Here is a 26,455-nt window from a genome sequence, read left to right as displayed (position 1 = left end):
CACTGCTCCTCTGATGCTGCTTGGCCTGCTGTGTTCATCCAGCTCTACACCTTGTTACCTCAGATTCTCCAGCATCGGCAGTTCCCACTATCTCTGCTTCGTATTTCTAGTCTCCTTTTAGCACTGACAAGTTAATCATTAAATTCTTCTTAAACAGACCAAAACACACATGCCTCTCATTCAAAATCCAAAATAAAGATTAACATATGCATAAATCCCATATCAACATCACGCCAATATGTTAGCTATGTCAGGTTTAGAATAAAAATTTCCAAATACCAGGTTTCTTTAATAAGCAAAAATCATTTCATTGTGAAAACAGGCCTTATTCTTCAGATATTTAAAGGGCAAAAGAGAGGCAAAAGTGGACATTGGACCACTGGAAAATGATGGTGCCGAGATAGTCGTGGGGAACAAAGAAATGGCTGAGGAACTGAATAATTACTTCGTGTCAGTCTTCACAGTGGAAGACACGAGTAATATCTCAAAAATTCAAGAGAGTCAGGGCGCAGAGCTGAGTATGGTGGCCATCACCAAGGAAAAGGTGCTAGTAAAACTGATTGGCCTGAGGGTGGACAAATCACCTGGGCCAGGAGATAGCTGAAGAGATAGTGGAAGCGTTAGTGGTGATCTTTCAGGAATCACTAGAGTCAGGGAGGGTCCCAGAAGACTGGAAAATCGCTAGTGACACCCCTGTTTAAAAAGGGAGTAAGGCAAAAGATGGAAAATTACAGGCCGATTAGCCTAACCTCGGTCATGGGTAAGATGTTGGAGTCCATTGTAAAGGATGAAATTTCTGAATATTTGGAAGTGTATAGTAAAATAGGGCAAAGTCAGCATGGTTTCATCAAGGGAGGGTCATGCCTGACAAATCTGCTAGAATTCTTTGAGGAAGTAACGAGCAGGGTAGACCAAGGAGAGCCAATGGATGTCATCTACCTGGATTTCAAAAAGGCCTTTGACAAGGTGCCACACAGGAGGCTGCTGAGTAAGATAAGGGCCCATGGTGTTAGAGGCAAGGTGCTAGCATGGATAGAAGATTGGCTGTCTGGCAGAAAGCAGAGAGTGGGGATAAAGGGGTCTTTCTCGGGATAGCAGCTGGTGTCAAGTGGTGTTCCGCAAGGGTCAGTGTTGGGACCACAACTTTTCACTTTGTACATTAATGATCTAACTGAAGGAACTGTGGGCATTCTGGCTAAGTTTGCAGATGATACAAAGATAGGCGGAGGGACAGGTAGTATTGAGGAGGTGGGGAGGCTGCAGAAGAATTTGGACAGGTCAGGAGAGTGGGCAAAGAAGTGGCAGATGGAGTACAATGTGGGAAAGTGAGAGGTCCTGCACTTTGGTAAGAAGAATAAAAGCATGGACTATTTTCTAAATGGGGAGAAAATTCAGAAGTCTGAAGTGCAAAGAGACTTGGGAGTTCTAGTTCAGGATTCTTGCAGGTTGAGTCAGTAGTCAGGAAGGCAAATGCAATGTTGGCATTTTTTTTGCAAGGACTTGAATATAAAAGCAGGGATGTACTACTGAGGCTTTATAAGGCTCTGGTCAGGCCACATTTGGAGTATTGTGCGCACTTTTGGGCCCCATATCTCAGGAAGGATGTACTGGCCCTGGAGTGGGTTCAGAGGAGGTTCACGAGAATGGTCCCAGGAATGGAAAGCTTAACATATGAGGAACGTTTGAAGACTCTGGGACTATACTCATTGGAGTTTAGAAGGATGAGGGGGAATCTAATTGAAACTTACAGAATACAGAATGGACTGGACAAGTGGATGTTGGGAAGATGCTTCCATTGGTAGGAGAGACTAAGACCCGAGGGCACAGCCTTAGAGTAAAGGGAAGACCTTTTAGAATGGAGATAAGGAGAAACTTCTTCAGCCAGAGAGTGGTGAACCTATGAAATTCACTGCCACAGAAGGCTGTGGAGGCCAGGTCATTAAGTACATTTAAGACTGAGATAGATAGGTTCTTGATTATCAAGGAGATCATGGGTTACAGGGAGAAAGCAGGAGAATGGGGTTGAGGAACTTATCGGCCATGATTGAATAGCAGAGCAGACTCAGTGGACTGAATGGCCTAATTTCTGCTCCTATGTCTTATAGTTTTATTTAGTAAATACATAAAAAGCTGATTAAGTTTGTAATAGGTAGGTATAAACATTTATGGTTCTAAATGACTCCAAAACACACACACACACAAATACATGCACGCGTGCGCACATTGAAAGAAAAACTTCCTCTGCAGAGTATAATTTTTTAAAAATACACAAACTAAATAAAGTCAGGCTTTTAATCAGTGTCTTGCCTCACATAGACTGCTATCACTAAACATAGGCAGTTATCACTGACATCTCACACAGTTAGTGAAGAGGGTGCCAAGTGAAGTTATTTGGCAGCCTTTCAAAGTGAAAAGCTACTTCAGTTTTTGAGGGGTCACTCTGGACTCACCAAAAAGGTTTCTCCAGAAAGGCAGAGGATGAGCTGTGTTGTTTATCAACAGAACGCAAACAGTATCCAAAACGAATTCATAAGCCCAGGCACATAATTTACAGCAAACAATTTCAAGTGATTAGCTTAAGCCACATGACTTCCAAGAAGTGTCTTCAAGAAAAAATGTACTGTTAGCGATCCCTTTAAATAAAAAGAGTCTCAATATCTCTTCACTCCAAATTAACTTCCCACAATCCTTTAAATATGAACTCAGTTGGAACAGTCCCAACTTCCCAATTCTACCTTTGTAATGGACATTCTTCATCGCTGGAACCATTGCTGTGAATCTTTTCTGCACCCTCTCCAATCTTCACATCCTTAAGATGCACCCAGAACGAAATGCAATACTCACACAGTGACAAACTAGTGTCCTATACAAGTTTAACACAACCTCCTTTCTTTGCCCCTATTAATAAAGTCTAAGATACCATATGCTTTATTAACTGCACTCTTAATGTGTCCTACGTCCTTCAATGACTTAGCACATTCAGGTTTTCCTAATCGTACATCTCCTTTAGAGTTTTACCCTTTATTAAAAAATATTCTCAAATGTTATTCCTACCAAAATGCGTCACCTCATAATTCTCTGGATTAAACTTCATTTGGGACCTATTCGCACATTCCACAAACTTGTCAATATTGTTTTGAAATATTACACTATCGTCATCATAATTCACAATGTTTTCATGTTGTCTGTAATCTACAAACTTTGAAATCATGCCCATTGCATCAAGGTCTGAAACATTAATTAATTAATTTTTTTATTCATGGGATGAGGGAGTCGATAGCTAGGCCAGCATTTATTGCCCATCCCTAATTGCCCAGAGGGCGGTTCAGAGCCAACGACATTGCTGTGGGTCTGGAGTCACATGCAGGCCAGACCAGGTAAGGATGGCAGTTTCCTTCCCTGAAGGACATTCGTGAACCAGTTGGGTTTTTCTGACAATTGGCAATGGATTCATTATCATCATTTAGATTCTTAATTCCAGATATTTTATTGAATTCAAATTCCACCATCTGCTGTGGCAGCATTTGAACCCAAGTTCCCAGAACATTACCTGGGTCGCTGGATTAACAGTCTAGTGATAATATCACTAGGCTGTTGCCTCCCCTTATCAGGAAAAGCAAAATATAATTGCATGATCCTTGTTCACTCATTCAAACCAAATGGTTTCTGCCCTCAATCATTCCAGGGCATCCTGTTTACAGCACTGGAATACCCTCTCAATCAATATCATCAACTCTACCCCGCAAAATCAGGAAATATCTGTATACAGGAATATTTAACACCCAGTCCTGCCCTCCTTGGACATAACTCTCACTTATAGCCACAGCATCATATTTCAATGTGGCAATGTACATCTCTAACTTAATAGTCTTATTTACCACATACTAAACATTCACATACAAACACTCTAATACTAATTTAGACTCAGTTATTTCCTCCTTTACACCAACCTTGCATATTAAATAATATTCTTTATTTTCGTGCTATCTACCTCACATACTACATTTTGATATTCTTTTCTGAAATATAATCACTTGGCTCCCATATCCCTGCCGAATTAGTTAAAATAGAACTGTCGTCGTCTGAGGAGTTCCTCAGGTTAATGTCCTAGGCACAATCATCTTTAGCAGCTTCATCAATGACCTTCCCTCAGAAGTGGGGATGCCCGTTGAAACTTTCCTCTGACTAAACTTTTGACCATCTGTCCTAATACGTCAGAGTCACAGCATGGAAACAGGCCCTTCGGCCCAACTTGCCCAATTTTTTTTTATTCGTTCATGGGATATGGGTGTTGCTGGCTAGGCAGCATCTATTGCCCATCCCTAATTGCCCAGAGGGCAGTTAAGAGTCAACCACATTGTTGTGTGCCTGGAATCACACGTCGGCCAGACCAGGTAAAGATGGCAGTTTCCTTATCTAAAAGGACTTTAGTGAACCAGATGGGTTTTTCAGACAAACAATGACAGACTCTTAATTCCAGATTTCTTTCCTTTTGAATTAAAATTCCACCATTTGCTGTGGCAGGATTCAAATTAGGGTCCCCTGAACATTACCTGGCCTCTGGATTAACAGTCCAGTGATAATACCACTAGGCCATCGCTTCCCCTAATATCAATTTTTGTTTACTGCTGCTCCTCGAGTCTTTTGCTATGTTAAAATTACTATGTGCTGTAAATGCAAGTTGTTGTTCCTATTTTCAATACCAGGTCCCCTTACCAGGTTGGCCAAATTGAACATAGCCAGCTGTTTCAATTTGAAAACATCCTTTGGATCAAGGAATCAGAAGCTACTAGCAAGTTTATTGTTATATCCGTTTCCCACCAACCTCCACCATTTGTTGAATTGTAGACTCTGAATTGCTGCAGTATAAGTGGTCCTAGTCAAACAGATTCAGAACAAAATAGGACACCTACACAGTAAACCTCCCTGCTGCCAGAGTAATCCTTTAAGCAGGTGAGGAGAGGCACAAACAGTACAGCACATTATTGAGCAATGTCCCCTCTACAGATTAAGTGGTGGCCTAAGTCACCTCAAATAGAGCAAATGAAGCAGCTACTACTTGGGTCCAGGGATTTGCATTCATTAAATAATAAATACATTTGCAAATTTAAATAAAAGTACCAAATGGTAGATGATCAAAGATATTTAAAATATAATTGCAAGGGGTTGTTTTGATGATTTAGCATGCGCATGCATTATTGATAAATACATTAAACCAGCTCTGGGAAAAGAGCTTTCTATTTTCTGCAATTTAGAAATACAATAACATAGCTAAGAAAAATAAAATCAGTCTGCAGAAAGCCAGGATCACCAAAAATAGTTTATTGCAAATTTGAAAGCATTATAGAATTAAATAGATATTGACTCACCCTGCATTGTAGACAAGTTAACTTATACATGTACAATCAGGATCCAGAGGCTGTCACAACATGTTTACTGTCTGGAGACAACCTTATTCCAGAAGACAGCCAAGATTGGTTTTTAAAAGAACAGCTTTGGAGAACGTTTTCAGTAATACTTAGAAATTCTTTGGTCCCAATTCTCACACGAAAGCTGCACGTAGATAAGGAAGTGAGGAAAAATGTACAGGTTAGATTTGGTTAGCTTAGACAAAAGAAATTGAGGAAAGCAAGAAATTGAGGAAAGCATGAAGACAGAAGTTGCTGCTGTTAAAAAAAACGTCCTTAAAATTCAATTTTGTTATTGTTACCTTGAACAGGACTTATCTCACTTTCTTTAGTCAAGTACTTCGAGATGGTAGAGGTCAAGGAGATTTAGAAGGTATTGTCAATAGCACTCATTGTTGCCACAGTGCATCAGTGGTGAAAGCAGTGAATGTTTAAGTTAGGGGATGGGGTGTCAATGGGCAAGTTTTGACCTGAAATGTACCAAGATTCTAGAATGAGGTTGGAACTGCACCCTTCCAAGCAATTGGAGAGTATTCCATCACATTTCAGGCCTGTGTCTTGTAGATGGTCGGCAGACATTGGGAAGTCATGAACTACTCGCTCCGAAATTCTCATCCTCTGTCTTGCTCTTGTAGCCATATAGAACGTATATGGCTAGTCCAGTTCAGTTTGAGATTTTCAGCAATGGTAGTGCCATTGAACATCAAACATCAACGGTTAGCTTCTTTTGTGTTGGAGATGGTCATTTTCTGGCACAGTGTGGTGCAAATGTTACTTACCATTTATCAGGCCAAGCTGGATGTTGTTCAGGTCTTGCTGTAAATGGTTGAGAGTGAGTGAGGAGTTCTGCCTATTTAAAGTCCACCTGGATTGGAAGTGGGGAAAAAGGGAAAAGAACACACCAGTAAATCTTAATATAAAAACTACTGAAATACTCAGCAATGTTGGAGGTACAAAGGGCATTTAATTAGGCGTGATGGACAGGCTTGAACCCCACCAATTGTGGGGAGGTTATGGTATTATCATTAGAGTATTAATGTGGGGACCCAGGTAATGTTCTGGGTACCTGGGTTTGAATCCCATCATTACAGATGGTGAAATTTGAATTAAGCAAAGATCTGAAATTAAAAGCTAATGATGGCCATGAAACCATTGTCAATGGTCAGGAAAAACCCATTTGGTTTAGTAACGTCCTTTAGGGAAGCAATCCTTACCTTTACTGACCTACATGTAACTCCAGACGATAGCAATGTCATTGACTCTCAACTGTCCCCAGGCATTTTGGAATGGGCAATGACAGCTGGCCAACCACTGACACTCTCATTTCATGATTAATTAAAAAAATAACTTCGCCTCTCTGCCAGACTTAAGTCATTGATGAGAAGGCCTGGGGTTGGCCCTCACTCCCTACTGCTAATCAAGGGTCTTAAGTGGGCAATTAATCAGTTACAGGAGGGCCTAGTGACACAGCATGCACAAGTAAAACTGTACAGCTAGCCTGTGGTCTCCCAGCCTGCAGGGGGCTGGGGGATCTCTGGTTCAAAGGCACTCGGTGCTTGATCAAGAGGCATTTCATGAGGAAGGTATGACTCACTGAGCCAACCTCTGGTTTGTGCTGTCCACCTCTAAAACATCCCAACCTCAAACTTGACCCCATGCAACCCCTCCCACATGACTTGGATTGTTCCTCAGTCCTGGTTTGATTGGCCGTTCTCAGTGGGCAGGATTCCATCGCTGGAGTCATTGATTCCAGGAATGACCAGCTGGTGGTTGAATATTATTGAAACGGATAATCATAGAATCCCTACAGTGTGGAAGCAGGTCATTTGGCCCATCGGGTCCACGCTGGTCCTCTGAAGAGCATCCCACCCAGACCCACCCCCTTACCCTATCCCTGTAACTCTGCATTTCCCATGCGCCACCTAACCTGCACATCTTTGGACTGTGGGAGAAAACCGGAGCACCCGGAGGAGAATGCGCAAACTCCACACAGACAGTCACCAAAGGTGGAATCAAACCTGGGTCCCTGGTGCTGTGATGCAGCAGTGCTAACTACTACTTATTTCTATCAATCACATCCTTTTTTTGATCAATACTTTCCTAGACTGGATGTTTGATACACACTGGGCGGGGGGGTGGGGGGAAGGAAAAGAGAGAGAGAAAAAGAGAGAGAGAGAGAGAGAGAGAGAGAAGCACTTCCAACACCTATGAAGATGCAGTCAGTGATATCATTGTCAGCGACATCCTGCCTGGCTGAATTAGGCAATTGGTTCCCTAACATAAACCATGAATATGGCAACATTTGGGAAAAATTAGAGTGCAGTGAAATTATATTTAAAAATAAAGAAGTGAGAAATCAATGACAAACAAAACTTGCGACAAATCCAGATCAATCGTGCAGTTGGTACTGGCAAAGAGGATCTCAAATCCACCTCTGACTCTCAATGCATCATGTTAATAAAATATCAATCAAATGTATCTTTAAATGATACATCTTTTTAGCTATCACTTGTACTATCAAAAAATTGCAAAACCAGTTGGTATTCTCTCACTCCCATTATCAAATCTGGAACTCAGGTCCAAAACAACAAGGTTTCACTTGCTTAAAAAGTTTCATAGTTAATATGGTCACATGATTGTGCGAATACAGGAAAGGAGAATCAATTTTCAACCTAAATACACAGAAAAAATGCAATTAAACCTGATAGCTGACATTCTGGTAAAAACTGCAGTGTTCAACTGGCCAGGTGCTGTAACAGGTGGCATGTACCATCTTGGTGGGAGAAACTGCACAAGCATTGAGGACCATAGTGTGGTTCATTTGCAAATGAACCAATTTGGTTGGACAAATGTCCATGGTGCTGCTGCGTTATTGTTTCTAAAAGGCTAACACTTTGATAGACCTATTTATTTTCAAATAAGTACGTTCCATTCTTTTCCTCAAGCTCTTTGCCCAAAAACAGGTCTGACCCACATCCATAATGTCTACTACAGATAGGCCAAGACGACAGGGTTTGAATTCACTGGCAGCTGGGAAGGGAGCTGAACTTCATGGTGTTAGCACGAATCTGATCCACTCTCGCCAACCAGCCTTCCAAGGAGTCCAAATATATGCCATACTACAAGTATGTAATTTAAATGGATAGTGATGATTTGTTACTTCAAAAGTTGCAGCTTTTGTTTCAAAAGTTAACATTTTGAGATGCAGAATATTTGAATGCTGGAAGACTGCAAAATGTTACAGAACAGAAGGATTTAGAAGGCCTCATCTATGATTCACAGAAAGCTAGAATCTAAGTTCCGTGGGTAATAGGGAAGGCAAATGGACTGCTAGTGTTTATTCTGAAAGGGAATAGAGTATAAAAGTAGGGAGGTTTTGCTAAAATTATACAAGGCACTAGTCAGACCACTGTTGGAATACTGTGGACTTTTTTTAAAAAAAAGTCATTCGCAGGATGTGGACGTCACTGGCCAGGCTAGTATTTATGGCCCATCCCTAATTGACCAGAGGGCAGGTGACAGTCAATCACACATTGCTGTGTGCATAACGACCAGATAAGACTGGCAGATTTCATTCCCTAAAGGACATTAGTGAACGAGATGAGTTTTCCCAACAATTCGCAATCGTTTCATGGTCAATATTATACAATGGGATTCTTAATTGTAGTTTTTTTTTTATTGAATTCAAATTCCCACCATCTACCATGGACATTACTTGGATCTCTGGATTTATAGTCTAGCAATAATACCACTAGGCCATTGCCTGCCCCTTCTTTTGGGGTCCCTTTTGCCAGAAGATCACAGGGAAAGGTTTACTGGCATTGAAGGCAGTCCAGAAAAGGTTCATTAGGCTGTTGCCTGGAATGGAAGGACCGTCTTATGAGGAGGTTGTGTGTGTTGGGCCTGTATGCATTAGCATTAGGAAGAACGAGAGGCAAGCTTATTCAGGCACACATGATTATTAGTGAACTTGGCAGGGCAGACGTAGAAAGATTGTTTCTCCTTCTGTGGAGTACCTAGGACCTGAGGGCACAATCTCAGAATAAGGGGCTATATTTAAGACACAGATGTGGAGGAATTTCTTCTCACACGGAGACAGTGAATGCGTGCAGTTTTTACTGGGGAGGGCTTTCAAGGCAGAGATGGGTGGATTTTTAATCAGTGAGGGAATCAAGAGTTATGGGGAAAAAGCAAGAAAGTGGAGTGGAGGACTATCAGATCTCTTGAATGGCACAGCAGACTTGATGAGCTGAATGACCGACTTCTGCTCCTGCAGCTTATAGTCTTATGCAATAACTCATTGCCATTCATAGCTTTGGTTCACATAGAAGGGAGTTAATATGATGGAATTATATGTCAAAAATTGTTTAAAGCAAAGTAGAAATCTGTAAAGAAAAATTAAAAACTACAGCTTTCTTCGGAATTTAAGAAACCATGGCAGGAGAAAGGAGGAATACTGGTAATGGTTCCCTCAATTTCTATCGTTGTAGCCAAATTTTCTAATTCTGGACATAAAATGTAAACATGATATATGCAGTTTTGTGCATTTATTTTAAAATAGCACATGAAATGTTTGCAGAATACAAAAGTATCTTGATGGGTCACAATTAAATACAACAACTGATGTATTATATAATAAGTGAGTTAAAGGATTAATCTCAGGTCTATACCTACTCCTTTAGCAGAAGTTGCATGGGGGAGAAGAATTAGGAAAAGTAAAAGTCTAAGCTCAATAATGATTAATTTAATCACATTTATGCATTTCAATAAAAACTTTCTGAACAGTCTTAACAACATACATAATTTCAAATGGCTAGAATAATCCAGACTAAAAGCTTCACAATGCTCAAAGTAAATCTGAAAGGTACCTTTGGAAAAACATTACTTACATTGCTTTCCCCATGTTCTTCCGCCGAAAGCAAAGAGAGAAAGGAAGGCAACTACATCTGACAAAGCAAAGGTGAATTGATTTTCTGTTTAGAAATGCATGAAACCTCTGAAGTTTTAATAATTACAGAAGTGGTACCACTGCTCTGTGCAATGAATCTGTAAAAAAGAATGCATTACTCTAAATCTTAAAAATAGTAAATTTGTCTCAGAGATCCTGGCCTGTGTAGAGAATTTCAACTTTCAGCACCAAATTTCCTCACTGCCCAGACAGAGAATTAAAAGATATAAGGGACAGCACAAAACTAAAAGGGCTTACAAAAATGCCAAAAACAAATCCCACAGTATCTGCTAAAGGGGATACATAGAGATCAAATAACCACGATCAGTTTATAAGAGCTTTCAGAAGAGATTCTGAAAGTAAGCTCACGACGGACATCAAAATCAATAAGAAAGTTTATAGTTACGTAAAGGGAAAGACGGTGGTGGGGAATAATGGTGACCCACTAAAGACTGTAAGTGGGGATACTGTTCATGACTATGGGGAAAATAGCAGACATGAATAATTACTTTGCATCAGTATTTACTGTAGAAAATGACAGTTTTCCAGAAGTCCTGAGGAAATTAAGAATGCATTGGGAACAGGAACTGACTAAAATTAACACAAATAAAACATTAATGAGGAAATAAACGGAATTAAAATGTGCCAATTGCCTGGGACCTGAAGATTTCCATCCGAGGGTGTTGAAGCAAGTAGGGGAGCACATTGTAGACATCCTGACTATAATCTTTCAAAATTTCCTAAATACAGACGTCATCCCGCTGGATTGGAAAATTTCACATCAGTCTGCTTTTAAAGAGCGAAAGCAGAAAACCAGGGAATTACAGACCAGTTAACCTAACATCTAGGGCAGGGAAATTGTTGGGAGTCTAAATTCAAGGATGGGGTAACTGAACTCCTTGAGAATTTTCAGTTAGATCAAGGAGACACAGTATGGATCCACGACAGGTAGGCCATGCCTGACAAACCTCCCTGACTTGCTTTTGAAGATGTGACGAAGGGTGACAGGAGAATTTTCAGGTATATAAAATGCTAAAGGCGATTGTTAAGTTAGATGTCAAACAGATGTTCTCCCTTGAGGAACAGTCTAGAACAAGAGGTCACAGACATAGAGTGAGAGGAAGTACATTCAAAGATGAGATGAGGAAAAACTTACTTCAGTGGGTTGAGAATCTGTGGAACTTACTGCCTAGAGTGCAGAGGAGGCTGAATCAATCAACAGGTTCAAGAAAGAAATAGACAGGTTTCTCATGAATAGTGGGATAAAGGGCTATGGGGAACAGGCAAGAAAGCCTAATTGCCCAGAGGGCAGTTGAGAGTCAACCACATTGCTGTGGGTCTGTAGTCACATGTAGGCCAGACCAGGTAAGGATGGCAGTTTCCTTTCCTAAAGGACATTAGTGAACCAGACGGGTTTTTCCAACAATCGACAATGGATTCACGGTCATCATTAGATTCTTAATTCCAGATATTTTATTGAATTCAAATTCCACCATCTGCCATGGTGGGATTTGAACCCGGGTCCCCAGAACACTATCTGGGTCTCTGGATTAATAGTCCAGCAATAATATCACTAGGCCATCGCCTCCCCACTTAAGCTCCTATGAAAATGTGTATGGATGTTGTTTATATGGACTTCCAGAAGGCATTTGATATATTCCCACCTAACAGACTATTAACTAAGAAAGAAGCCCATGGAATTGAGGGCAAAATACTGACATGGCTGACAAATTGGTTGATGGCAGGCATCAGAAGGTAGATAATAGGTAGGTACTCAATTTGGCAGGATCTGACCAGTAGTGTCCCTCAAGAATCTGAGATAGGGTCTCAATTATTTCCATGATTTATTAATGGCTACGATAATGGCATATAAAGTCATATATCCAAATTTGCTGAAGACACAGTTAGGCAGCATTGCTGACAGCGTAGGTGATAGCATACTAGTATAAAGGGATATTGCTAGACTAAATGAATGGGCAAAACTGTGGCAGATGGTGTTAAATGAGGTTATCCATTTTGGACCGAGAAAGCATAGATCAGGATATTTCTAGATGGCATGGAATTAAACACTGTGGATGTCCAAAGACCTGGGGGTTCAGGTGGATAGATCTGTAAAATGTCAAAAACAGGTGCAGAAAATAATCAAGAAAGCTAATGGAATGCTGGCCTTTATACCGAGAAGACTGGAGTACAAGGATGGAGAAATTACGTTGCAGTTATACAAAACTCTGGTTAGACACCATTTGGAGTACTGCAAGCAAATCTGGGCACCTTAGGAGGGATACATGGTCAGAGAGAGTGGGTCGGTGGCTTAGAAGAATGATGCCTGGACTTCAGGGATTATACAAATGTTTTCTTTAGAATTTAGAAGGTTAAGGGGTGATCTGATCAAAGTCTTCAAGCTATTACCAGGAAAAGACCGGGTGGATAAAGATAAACTATTTCCACTAGTTGGAGATTTAAGAAGTAGGAGGCAGTCTGAGAATTAGCGACAGACCATTCAGGAAAAATAATAGGAAGCACTTCTACTCACAAAGGGTGGTAGATGTTTGGAACTCTCTTCCACAAATGGCAGTGAATACTGGATCAGTTGTTAATTTAAGTCTGAAACAGATAAATTGCTGTTACGTAAAAGGTATAAAGGGATATACCTGCCTTTGGCACATACAGAGGGAGGTCACAGATTAGCCATAATCTCAGAGTGGTGGAGGAGGCTCGAGGCTGAATGGCCTACTCCTGTTTCTATGTTGCTACTATGAGGGCAAAATGAGGGCATCATTCTGTTCAGTCAAAATATAGAGGATTGAGAAAACAATTTCATTGAAAAGCAATATCAAACACAACAGCTGTCAGAAAGGGGAGCATGACATCACAACATAAAGGAGCAATACCACAGAGGCTCTGGCCACATACTGTCAATCATATCTAGGGAGGCGAGACATATGCCAAAGGCTTGGAAGTATAGTTGAGGGTGTTAAGAGAAAAAACATAAAACTGGATTTAATGCTCCATCTCATTCAACATCAAATGACTTAAAAAGTAGATTGAAAAGGTTAGCCAAGCCCGCAGCAGTAGTTCTTGTCTGAAGACATGGAGTTTTTAAAAAAAACAAAGTAACATATTTGAGCCCCACACAAATTGAAATGCAAAAATACATTTCAAAAGTTCATAAATGTGAAATTGAAATGCCAAGCTCAGAGTTACTATTTTCTCAGTCAACCACCATCTCAGTGAGCTATGTGCAGTAATTGTTCAAATTGTGGCATCGCTGCAAAATTGAAACTCAACTTTGGATTTTTTTTTTTTAGGACAATGGAACAAAATGCAACATTCCACATAAGCTAAATTTATTCATTATTAGTAGACTACACCCATCCTTCAACCAGCAGGATGAACTCAAGCTGCACCCCAATTATCTAGAGGATGGTCACTGGACCTGAAATGTTAACTCTTTTTGATTTTGTCCCAAATTATCTGCTAGTCCTACTTAAGCTCTTCACCAGTTTCAGTGCTGCTGGTCAAACACTTCTTCAGGAATGCTTTTTCTCCTGGCAAATTAGGTCAGGAAACCAAGTCGAAGAAGCTACACTCTACACCTCCACTGTACAACAGTTTGGTTTGGCATTACCCATGACATCACATAATACTTTTTCTGGGATGTATGAATAGCTTTATTAATAAAGATAGTACAGGGTGTAATTATAAGCAACAGTAAATAATGTTCTTTTTCCAGATTTAGATTAGGAATGGTCATTTAAGTAAGCTATTGGAAGACCAGTACTGCATCTGGAATACAATTGAGGCTTCAAGCAAATGGGAAAAAATTGGAATAAAACTGTGACTATTGTTAAGTTTGCCTTCACATTACACAAGCTGGTATTTGAATATTATTGATCAAAGAAATTTTTTGGAAGACTCCTTCCAAGTGAGAATGGGGTAACAGGAAAACAAATCAATATCAAACAACACTGCATTCACCTAGTCATCACAATTGGGACCTTCTGCTGGGTCACTAGTTATTGGTTAGATGCAGGAACAATGCACAAGTTTTCCCCTGCAAAAACTGATCCACTGAAAACATCCCAACATTATCCTGAATTAGATGTCCTTAGTGGGACAAAGTAGGACAGAACAGTCATTTAGTATGGTTCAAATATTCACTGGATAAACTTGTAGAACTGTGATAGGTTTCATTGACATCCACTCAAAAGTAATAGAAAAAAATTATATTCAATTGTTAGATTTTGACTTGCAATTCCAAATTTGTCTTCTGTGGCTAGATCTTTCCAGAGAGAAAAGTGTGAAATTCATTTGATTGTGCAGCCAAGAGTGTTCATAAATTCCAACCCCTACCCTTCTATCGCTATAGTAATCGCTTGAATTCATCTCACCATACAGAGTGCTTGTTTGAAAAAAGAAACAATGAATCAGTTATCCCAAATTTTGTACAGGATGAGCTAAATTTTAACAAGGCTTAGTGCAGTGAAAGTAAGGAGTAGGTACAACACACAGATTCTAAGCATACAACATCCAAACCATGTAAACCAAGAAAAATATGACAGCACAATCACTTTCATTTCTGATCCACAGTCAACTTAATTAAGAATATAGCTTAAAAATTGATGACCACTTCAGTAATAAATTATGCTTCCATTGTAAATTTATAAAACCCACATTTGCAATTTAGTCTTGCTGTAAAGTTTAACATGTTGATTCTGGAGCTAGATTAATGTTACATCCTTTCTGAAATATTGTTAATGTGCAGAGATTATTTGTTGCTTAGCCTTGTTTAGAGGGATTTCAATAACCATAAAGTCTTCAGCTAGTGTAACTTCCTGTCCTTCCAAAACCAGCTTAGCCTGTGTCTTCAGTTCCGTTACATCATCATCGCCTGCATTCGTAAGGGCTGTAGGCTTGTACCTTTGACTGAAGTGAGTAAGGACCAGCCGTTTAACTTTACATGATTTTGCAAACTCTGCAGCAGTCTTTGGAGTGCAGTGTCCATGCTCTTCAGCCTTGTCTGACTGATTGTCATCTAGTGTGGCCTCATGTACCAGCACATCAGCATCAATGCAAAGGTTCTTACTCACGTCGCCCACAACACGTGAGCAATCCCCCAAAATACATATTTTCCGACCTGGAAGGGGATCTTCCAGTACATCCATGGGACAAATTGTAACTCCATTGTTTAGAGTGATGGTTTGTCCATTTTTTAGTTTCCCATATAAAGGTCCTGGTTGAACACCTATAATAATCCAAACCATATAAAATTAATGGAAGAAAAGTTAAAAATGGGTGAGTAAAAAGTAGAAAAGAGACAAAAATACATAAGATGTATTTTTAAATTTTAAGATAATTCTTTTTGGCAGCATTACCAGACTGATGCACCATTGTGATCCACAAACAAATTGAATACTGTACAGAAAGAAGGACCCATTGTGCAGACAAAGAAAGATGGCCCTAAAAATTAAACAGTCAAATCTGGAAATACGCAAAACAATGCTAATTGCAGCCACTCAAAAAGAGGATCTCCTATGATGTAGAGGAGGAAAAGAAGTGCTGTTGGTAAGCTGTGGTGCCTTCAATTTTTCCTTTAAACACTGGTATAATCACCACTTTCCAAGTCTTTCACAGAAGTTGCTATTATGGAACAAAGCGTTTTTACCATCAACGCCATAGACATGGATATTCCAACAAAACACAATGTGAGGAAATTACAAAGCAAAACCACTAGTGAATACTTCCACAAGCCATACTTTTCACAGAATGATTACAGCACAAAAGGTGACCTTACAACCTGTCAATCCAGATCTCTGCACATGCAGTTTAGCCAGACTCACTCTAACTCTATCCTTGCAGCCCAAATAATTTTTCCAGTCTAATTTCCTTTGAAGGCCATGACTGAATCCATACCATACCCTGCAGTCTCAGTGCCCTCATTGAGTTAAGAAATAAATTCCTTTGGAGGTTTTGCAAACCACATAAAATCAGGGTCTTCTGGTTCTCAATGCTTCTGTCAATAGCAAGCTTTTGTTCATCGACTTTATATTCCATATAATGTGAACAGCGCTATCAAATTTCTGTTTTATGTTTTCTTCTCAAAGTACAATTCCAGTTGCCCAATCTATCCATGTAACTGATGTCACTCACCCCCTGCTCCAGAACCATGCTCAAAGATTGTTACTGTGCCATCTCTAAAGTCTTCACACTCTTCACAAAGTGCTATGTCCATAATTGTATACAACACTACATCTGAAGCCACACCAAATTTTTAATACAAGTTTATTGGAACATTCTTGCTTTGTGCTCTATGTCACTCTTCATAAAATTCAGGATTCTCTATGTCTCTTAATCACTCGCTCAACCTGCCCGACCACCTTCAATGATTCCTGCACAAATACTCCCAGGGTTATAGAAGTTTCCATAGCACAGTAGTCAAAGTCATCTCAGACGTAAATGTGATCCTCAGCAAAAACGTTACATCCCTAGGTTTCTCTGTTCCAAAACATCCTTTGGACATGTATCCTTTACTCTATATTCCCTCCTTTATCTTTCTACCAAAATGCACCACTCTGCATCAAAATACATTGGTTACACGGTCACCCATTCCACCAGTCTATGCCCTCTTGAAGTCCTTTATTAACCTGGAATTGTTGGTTGGCTTGCCGAGCTGACTAGTTTTCATGTAAATGTTTCATCCCCCTTCTAGGTGACATCTTCATTGCTGCCTAGCTTCCGGTGAAGCACTATTGTCTGTTCCGTCCTGAATTTGTGGGGTCCGGTCTGTTATGGTGGATGGTTGGTTCTGGTTTTGCTCTGTAATGGTATGTAGATGGGGTCTATTTCAACATGTTTGCTTATGGCACCAGTGGCTGAAAACCAGGTTTCCAGTAAATATCATGCTTGTCTTTGTTTTACTTGTCCTAGTACTGTTACATTGTCCCGTTGAAATAGACCCTATCTACATACCACAACGGAGCAAAACCACAAACAGAACTACCCACCATAACAGACTGGACCAGATAAATCCAGAACAGAACATCTCCCTTAAACTTTCCCCCTCTGACCCCTGTAATTGAAACTTCAACCCTGGGAAAAAGCCTCTGACTATCCACTCTATCTATGCCTCATAATTTTGTAGACCTCTATCAGATCTTCTCTCAGCTGCCATCTTTCCAGTGAAAACAATCCCAGTCTTTTTAACCTTTCCTCAGTGTCAATACCCTGGAGACCAGGCAACATGCTGATGAATCTTCTCTGTACTCTCTCCAAAGTTTCCATATCCTGCGGGTATCGCAGTGACCAAAACTGCACACAATACTTCAAATGCAGCCTAACAAGGGTTTTATTTATCTGCAACATGTTTTGCCAACTCTTCTACTCCACGCCCTGGGCAATGAAGGCAAGCATGCCACTTGCCTTCTTAATCACCTTGGCTACCAGTGTTGCCACTTTCAGGAAACCATGGACCTGCATGCCCAGATCCATCTGAATGTTAGTGTTCCTAAGGGTTCTACCATTTACAATTTATTTCACAACTAAATTCGATCCTCCAAAATGCATCACCTTGCATGTGTCTGGATTAAACTCCATCTGCCATTTCTGTGCCCAACTCACCTATCTATGTCCTGTTGTATACTTTCACAATCGTTGGCACTATCAGCAACTCCACCAATCTTCATGTCATCAGCAAACATGCTTATCAGACCACCCACATTTTCCTCCAGATCATTGATATATACTATAAACAACAAATGACCTAAGACTGACCCCTGTGGAACACTACCAGTTACCAGTCTCCACTCTGGAAAACATCCTTCCACCACTACCCTCTGTCTTCTATGATCAAGCCAGTTTTCTACCCTTCTAGCCAGGCTACCCCGAATCCCTTGTGATTTTAGTTTTTGTGCCAACCAGCCATGTGGGATTTTATCAAATGCCTTACTAAAGTCCATATAAACTCCATCCACAGCCTTTCCCTCATCAATTATCCTCATTCCCTCTTCAAAAAAGCTTTGCTTGACAATCTTTGATTCCAATTACCCAGGAGTCAGGACAAACTTATTCAACAATGAAATTTACCTTCTTCTATAGAAGTATTATTTTAGATTGTTCCTTGTCCATTGCTGGAGCCAGCCTGCACCTCATGATACTATGATCACTTTCCCCGAAAATGTTCACCCACCGCCGAATGAACTACCTCATTCCCCAGAACCAGATACAGCAATGCTTCCTTCTTCACTGGACCAGAAACACACTGATCAAGAAAATTTTCCTCAGTACAGTACAAAAACTCTTTCCTCATCTCTGCCCTTTACACAGATACTATTTTAAGTTTTGATATATACATTTACTATGGCAATGTAGTTCAAACAACCTAATGGAAATCTCAAAAATAAATTTTTGGATCATCAAGATTACTTCATATTGGGAGTGGAGAGAGATTCGGCTTTCTACGGGCTTTAAAAGTACAATGGAAAATGTAATCATTTGACAAAATCTCGAAAGTTACCCATCTCTTTCAGTTTTTGTGTCTGAAGTCTTCCTGGTCGTGTTCTCTCCTCAATTACAAATCCGAAAGATGGTATACGATGAAAAAGCTTGAAGGCCTTTATGATGAACTGTTCTTGAGTGACAAGATTGTAGCAGTCTTCCTGAGGATTAAGATAAATTGTTTTCCCTTGCAATTCCTGAGGGTGAAGTTGATCATTCGCTTTCAGCGCACAGGGCTCCCTCCATTCCTCAGGGAAACACTGATCGTCTGTTGGAACCAATTCATGGACTACATATGGGAAGACCAATTGTGAGTGAGAAAGTTCCATGCTCGTCCTCAAAAATTTCCTTAATCCAATAGGTCCATAAATCTCTACAGGCTGTTTGTTTAACAGAGAACCACTTTGGAGACTCATGGTGCACAAGAGACCAGGCAACCCAAATAGATGGTCACCATGGAGATGAGTAATGAAAATCTTTGTGATTTTGCCTACAAAATACAACAGAAATATCAGAACATTATATGATTTGTATCTTAAAATTGCTCATAGCAACATACATTTATATAGTATTGCTAACATGATAAAACATCCAAGATCACTTCACAGTAATGCTTTAAGCCAAATTTATTGGTGCATCTCTATAATCTTTTAGGACAGATAAACAGAAACCTGGTCATAAGAGGTAGTTCTGCACTGTCAAGGACAGATGTGAGGGTGGGCTGACAGAGAGAAGTTCAAAACTTTGGTCTCAGCACCTGAAGACACATCCTGTGACTAAACTGGGGATGCTCAAGGAGCCAGAAATACAGCATAGAACTCTGGGAGGGTTCTGAGATCAGAGGATAACACAGAATAGGAAGAATTGAAGTTTTGACCTTCAGAGTATTCCTTTGGAGGAAATTTCAACCAATTCGTACTGGATATCAAACTAAGTCTTACAAGTAAGCTAGTCGATGGGAGTGAGAGGTGATAGTAGTAGAGCCTGGTATCACCAACCGACAATTAAAAACTATCATGTTTTTGCTGATGCTATCAAGATCAGTAAAGCCTCTGACAAGGTCCTTCATGGCAGACTGGTACAAAAGGTGAAGTCACATGGTACCGGGGTGAGCTGGTAAGATGGATACAGAACTGGCTTAGTCACAGGAGACAAAGAGTAGCAGTGGAAGGATGCTTTTCGGAATGGAGGGCTGCGACTAGTGGTGTTCCAAAGGGATCAGTGCTGGGACCTCTGCTGTTCGTGATCTACATAAATGATCTGGAGGAAAACGTAGCTGGTCTAATCAGTACATTTGCGGATGATACAAAGATTGGTGGAGTTGTGGATAGTGAGGAGGATTGTCAAAGGATACAGCAGGATATAGATCAGCTGGAGGCATGGGCAGAAAAATGGCAGATGGAGTTTAATCCGGACAAGTGTGAGGTGATGCATTTTGGATGGTCAGGTACAGGTGGAAATTATACAGTGAATGGCAGAACCCTTAAGAGAATTGATATGCAGAGGGATCTGGGTGTGCAAGTCCACAGATCACTGAAGGTGGCAGCAAATGGAAGATAAGGTAGTAAAAATGGCTCATTGGAAGGTGCAGTGAGTATAAGGATATACAAGTTATGCTGCAGCTTTATAGAACTTTAAGTTTGTGGATGCTTCGGAGAAGGTACAGAAAAGGTTTACCAGGATATTGCCTGGTATGGAGGATTTTAGCTATGAGGAAAGGTTGGGTAGACTGTGCTCGTTTTCATTGGAATGCAGGGGATTGAGGGTGACCTGATAGAAGTTTATAAGATTGTGAATGGCATGGATAGAGTGGAAAGTATGAGGCTTTTTCCAGGCGGAGGGGTCAATTATTAGGGGACACAGGTTCAAGGTGAGAGGGGGCAAGTTTAAAAGAGATGTGTGAGGCACATTTTTCACACAAAGGGTCATGCGTGCCTGGAATGCACTGCCAGATGAAGTGGTGGAGGCAGACACAATAGCAGCATTCAAGAAACACCTGGCTGAATACATGAATAGGAAGAGAATAGAGGGTTACGGATCCTGTAAGTGAAGATGTTTTAATATGGAAGGGCAAAATACACTGGCGCAAGCTTGGAGGGCCAAAGGGTCTGTTCCTATGCTGTATTGTTCTTTGTTCTTATTTTAACTGATCCACATCTGACTCCAGACTGTCAGCATTGTGATGGGCTAAAAATGCAGACCTAGCCAGTGATGCTCATGAATGAATAAAAAGAGAAAAAGGAAACTATGACAGATACAGAAGGCTCAATACTGCAGAAAGCTAGACTATTACATTAGTTGAAAAGAGGAGGAAATGGGAATAGCAAAGAAAATCAAGTCAAACAAATATTTTTAATAAATGCATTAAGACTAAATATAGACAAAGATATTCGAAATGCATAAATAACTAAAGATAGAGTAAGGTTAATTACAGACCATGGGTCTATTCGGGTAAGCTGAGAGAAGTGGGGAATGTTGATAGTGTTCTTAACTTGAGATAACAAGTTGTAGAGCTGGATGAACACAGCAGGCCAAGCAGCATCAGAGGAGCAGGAAAGCTGACGTTTCAGGCCTAGACCCTTCTTCAGAAAACTTAATATTTTTCAATAACAGACAGGACAATGCAATCACTGCATTCAGGAGCTAAGGAATTTATATCGTTGCAAGTAAATAGACCCCCACACCTGGTCAAAATGTATCCTAAGTCGTTAAGGGAATAGAGGAAAAATGATGGAAGCTCCAAATGACTATTTCCAGCTGTGGTACCACAGCCATGGAGAATAGCTAACACTGTCCCATTGTTTAAAAAGACAGAAATGAATAGGTTAAGATAACCTAATCTTGGGTGGAGGGCAGGCAGTGAGAGAATTATTGTAAAAAAATTTCTCAAGGTATACCTTAATTTGTAAATCTGTAATCAATGATAGTTCCCATAGACTTGTTAATGGACAGTTATGCATCGTTAACATTACTGAGTCTTATCAGGAGGTACCATACATCACAGCATACAAGTTGATCTAAATATAGTGCTCTTAAGGCGCAGTGCTCTTAAGCTTAAAGGTCCAGTTCAAATCCCACCTGCCCTGGAAGGTGTGTCACAGCATTTCCCAACAGGTTCATAGAGATAACACAATTTAATCTGGTTTTTTTGGTCCCAAATATAATGTTTGATATACAAATCAAATTGCTCTTTTAGCCATGACATGCTATGCCCACATTAATATTCAGTCTCGATTCCCTGTCACATAAATGTATTTTTTTAAGCTTATAACTGGGTATACAGGATCAAGCAGGTGATATGGCTGAATTAAAAAACCACAGGATAAAAGACCATAAGACATAGGAGCAGAAATTAGACCATTTGGCCCATCGAGCTTTTTCCACCATTCAATTATGGCTGATAAGTTTCTCAAACCCATTCTCCCGTCTTTTCCCCGTAACCTTTGAATCCCCTTAACATTCAAGAACCCAACCACCTCCGTCTTAAATATACTCAATGACCTGGCCTCCACAGCCTTCTGTGGCAATGAATTTCATAGATTCACCACTCTCCGGCTGAAGAAGTTTCTCATCTCTGTTCTAAAGGGTCTTCCCTTTACACTAAGGCTGTGCCCTCGGGTCCTTGTCTCTCCTACTAACGGAAACATCTCAACGCCCACTCTATCCAGGCCTTTCAGTATTCCAAGTTTCAATTAGAACCCCCCCTCATCCTTCTAAACTCCACCGTCTATAGACCCAGAGTCCTCAAATATTCCTCATATATCTTTCATTCCTGGGATCGTTCTCGTGAACCTCCTATGAACTCGTTCCAGGGCTAGTACATCCTTCTGGATATATGGGGCCCAAAATTGCTCACAATATTCTAAATGTGGTCTGACCAGAGCCTCATAAAGCCTCAGAAGTACATCCTATTGAAGTATATTCTAGTCCTCTCAAAATAAAGGCCAACTTTGTATTGGCCTTCCCAACTAGCGGCTCAACCTGCAAGTTAACCTTGAGAATCCTGGACTAGGACTCCCAAGTCTCTTTGCACTTCAGGGTCCCGGGTTCAATCCCACTCTCGGGCGACTGCCTGCGTGGAGGTTGCACGTTCTTCCCATGCCTACATGGGTTTCCTCCGGGTGCTTCAGTTTCCCTCCACATTCCAAAGATGTGCAGGTTAGGTGGATTGACCATGATAAATTGCCCATAGTGTCCAGGAATGTATTGGTTAAGTGGATTAGCCATGGGAAATGCAGGGTTACAGGGTAAGGGGGTGGGTCTGGGTGGGATGCTCTTCAAAAGGTCAGAGTGGAAAAATGGGCCAAATGGCCTGCTTCCACACTGTAGGGATTCTACGATTCTGTAACTTAGCTGACTGCATACTGCTTGTGACTTCATGAAAGCCAGATCAGCGTCCACAGTCATGACCCAATAAGAACAGGGAATTTCATTCCACAAAGGAAGTATTTGTACTTTATGAAATCTGTCATCAACAACACTATCAAGGAGCACCTGGTTTGCAATAACCTACTCACCGATGCATAGTTTGGGGCCTGCAAGGTAAGAACTGAAGATTTTCACTGATAATTGCACAATGCTTGAGGGTGGGATGCTCTTCAGAGGGTCAGTGTAGACTGGATGGGCCAAATGGCCTGCTTCCCACAGTGTAGGGATTCTGTGACTATGTTCAACAAGATCTGGTGACCTCCAAGAGAAAATTAGAAGGGATCAGAGAGGAAATTGTTCACCCAGAAGGCAGTGATGATCTGAAAATCACGGCCTGAAAAGGTGATTAAAAAGCAGTAACCCACGCAACATTCAAAAACGTGAGCGTGCAGAACAAAGTCTGTAACCAGCAGGCATAACGTGACCAAAATCTGAAGTGTACCTGACTGGGTACTTGCCAGCCAGCATGACCTCTGTGTTGCAAATTTCTGTACTTTGGTGTTTCTTCCACACTGTGAGTGCAAGGGTGGGAGGAGTTTGGGACAGAGGGGGCACAGGAGCATAGGGGTGGGTGAAAGAAAAGGGAAGGGCCCGCTGCCTACCTGCTTTCAGTTGGCTCCGCATGAACTGAGTCTGAGTACCCTCTCCGCAATCGAAAAGCCAGCACTCGCCTTCGTAGCGCAGCGCCACAGCCGAGGCCCCGCGGCTGGGGGATGGATACGCCGAGCCTGTGCCCAGGAAAGTCAACTCCATCGCCATGGCGGCCCGAACGGTTCTGCGCATGCACACTGCTTGACCCAAACCAGGACCCTCCCCTTCGCACTCTACCCTCTCCATTGGTCCATTCCTACAAACTTTCCACCAATCAAACGCCGATATCCATTGATTGACGTATTAGGCTAAAGCTGCTCCTCAGGGATGAGCAAAAACAGAAGTTGCTGAAAAAGCGCAGCGTCTGTGGAGAAAGAGAATCAGAGTTAACGTTTCGGGTCCGGTGACCCTTCCTCAGTTTTGAGGATGCTGCCAGACCTGCTGAGCTTTTCCAGCAACTTCTGGTTTTGTTACTGATTTACAGCATCCGCAATCCTTTCGGTTTTTATGAACAAGGTGCTGGTCACTGAACGAAAACAAAAGAAAAGAACTGCGGACCCTGGAACTCAGAAACTAAAACATCAATTGCTGGAGAAAATTCAGCAGGTCTGGCAAAACCCGTGGAGAGAAAGCAGAGGTTTCAGGTCAAGTGATCCTTATTTACAACATTCTGCAGCCATGTGTTGGTGCTCAGTTGAAGTCTGTCATCTTTCTACTTGGCGTTGAGCTGGATTTGAGTCGACTCGGACCCAATATTATTTTGAGATAACAAAGTGTAGAGCTGAATGAACACAGCAGGCCAAGCAGCATCAGAGGAGCAGGAAGGCTGACGTTTCGGGCCTAGACCCTTCTTCAGAAATTCTTTTTCAACTACTGACTGCACAGAAGAAAGCCAGTCTATCTACACTGGTTCTATTACTTAATGCCAGTCACAGCCCATCCAGTCTGTACAACTCCAAAACAAGCACATAACTATTCTAATCTCATAGCCTGTTTTCCTCACCTCCCTCATCTTTTCCCCATATCCCTGCACACCATTTCTAATTAAATAATATCCAGTCATTTTAAATACCTCAGTTGAACCTGTCCACATTTCCAGGCAGTGTATTCCATACCCTAACTGTATGAAGAATGTTTTCTTACATCACCCTTGTTTGTTCACACATCACTAAGTATTCCAGTTGTGGTCTGATTAATGCCTTGTATACTTTTAGCAAGATTTTCCCTTTTTTTTTAAATACTCTACTCTCCCTGAAATGAAGGTTCCATTTCCTTGCCCTATTATCTGCTGAACTTGGACTGGGGAAGACAGTCTATCTACCTGAGAAAATGTTTCTTATCTATATTAAAAGGAAGATTCTCTTATTAAACTTATTTCCTTAGTTTTAGTCTCCCCAGAAAAGGAAATATCCACCTAGTATTCATGCCGTTTCAAGATCTTGTATGTTTCAATAGGATCACCTCTTATTACATAGAATTGTACAGCACAGGAACAGGCCCTTCAGCCCACAATGTTGGACCGAACATGATACCAAATTAAACTAATCCCTTCTGCCTGCCCTTGGTCTATATCCCTCCATTCCTTGCATATTCATGTGCTTATCTAAAAGCCTCTTAAACGCCCCTATCGTATCTGCCTCCACAGCGCGTTCCACACACCTACCACACTGTAAAAAAAACTTGCCCCTCACATCTCCTTTGAACTTTCCCCTCTCACCTTAAATGCATGTTTCCCCCGCCCTTAGTTTTAGACATTTCAACTCTGGGTAAAAGATTCTGATCATCAACCCTATCTATGCATCTCAAAATTTTAGACTTCTATCAAGTCTCCCCTCAGCCTCTGCTGCTCCAGAGAAAACAACTCCAGTTTTTCTAGCCTCTCCTTATGGCTCATACCTTCTAATCCTGGTAATTCTCTTCTGCACCCTCTCCAAAGCCTTCACATCCTGCCTGTTATGTGGCGACCAGAATTGAACGCAATACTCTAAGTGTGGTGTTAACCAAAGTCTTATAAAACTGCAACATGACATCCTGACTCTTGTACTCAATTCCCCAACCAATAAAGGCAAACATGTCATACGCCTTCTTCACCACCCAATCTACTTGCGTAGCCACTTTCAGGGATCTATAGAATTGGACCACAAGATCTGTCTGTACATCAATGCTGTTCAGGGTCCTGACATTAACTGTATCTATTCTTGTAAACGCCAAAGTATATAAATAACCTCAAAAACCTTTCTTCATGGGATTGGCCCATAATCCTAAGATTGAGTCAAGTGAACCTTTTCTGAAATGCTTCGAAAGCAATTATATTTTTTTTTCAAATAAAGAGCCTAAAGCTGTACACCTTACTCCAGATGTGGTCTCACCAAGACCCTGTACAACTGCTGTAAAACTTCCCTACTTTTATAAAAACCAAAAGAACTGCACCAGGAATACTTGCTACCACACAGTCAAATGTTACCTTGACAAAGAGACTAAATACATTTAAGGGCAGATTAAATATACATCCAAAATAAGAAAAGAAATAAGGTTAAGCTGAAAGTTAGATAAGGAAGGTTAATGGAGGGTCAAATAGGAATTAGAA

The 26,455-nt window shown here is 40.9% G+C and overlaps 2 protein-coding genes across 2 annotated transcripts in view; both read right to left on the bottom strand.

The window, feature by feature from the left end:
• The window catches only part of LOC125481049 (mothers against decapentaplegic homolog 4-like), a 58,535-nt gene extending 52,989 nt beyond the window's left edge, over nucleotides 1-5,546 (bottom strand). The window contains exon 1 of the mRNA XM_048604048.1: nucleotides 5,370-5,546. The gene's annotated coding sequence lies outside the window, so the exon portion shown is untranslated. The remainder of the gene's footprint in view (nucleotides 1-5,369) is intronic.
• Nucleotides 5,547-11,866: 6,320 nt separating this feature from the next.
• Nucleotides 11,867-24,077, bottom strand: elac1 (elaC ribonuclease Z 1). The gene is made up of 3 exons (XM_020510493.2): nucleotides 23,880-24,077; nucleotides 18,869-19,339; nucleotides 11,867-15,601 (listed from the first exon to the last, which is right to left on the bottom strand). Exons 1-3 carry the CDS (start codon nucleotides 24,058-24,060, stop codon nucleotides 15,111-15,113), a joined length of 1,143 nt encoding a protein of 380 aa, XP_020366082.2. The 5' UTR covers nucleotides 24,061-24,077; the 3' UTR covers nucleotides 11,867-15,110.
• Between the last annotated feature and the right edge of the window lie 2,378 nt (nucleotides 24,078-26,455).

Source organism: Rhincodon typus, chromosome 1 (genome assembly GCF_021869965.1).
Source record: "Rhincodon typus isolate 14 chromosome 1, sRhiTyp1.1, whole genome shotgun sequence".
Lineage (NCBI taxonomy): Eukaryota > Metazoa > Chordata > Chondrichthyes > Orectolobiformes > Rhincodontidae > Rhincodon > Rhincodon typus.
The sequence above is the reverse complement of the archived record's forward strand: the minus strand, read 5'-3'. Positions and strand labels throughout refer to the sequence as shown.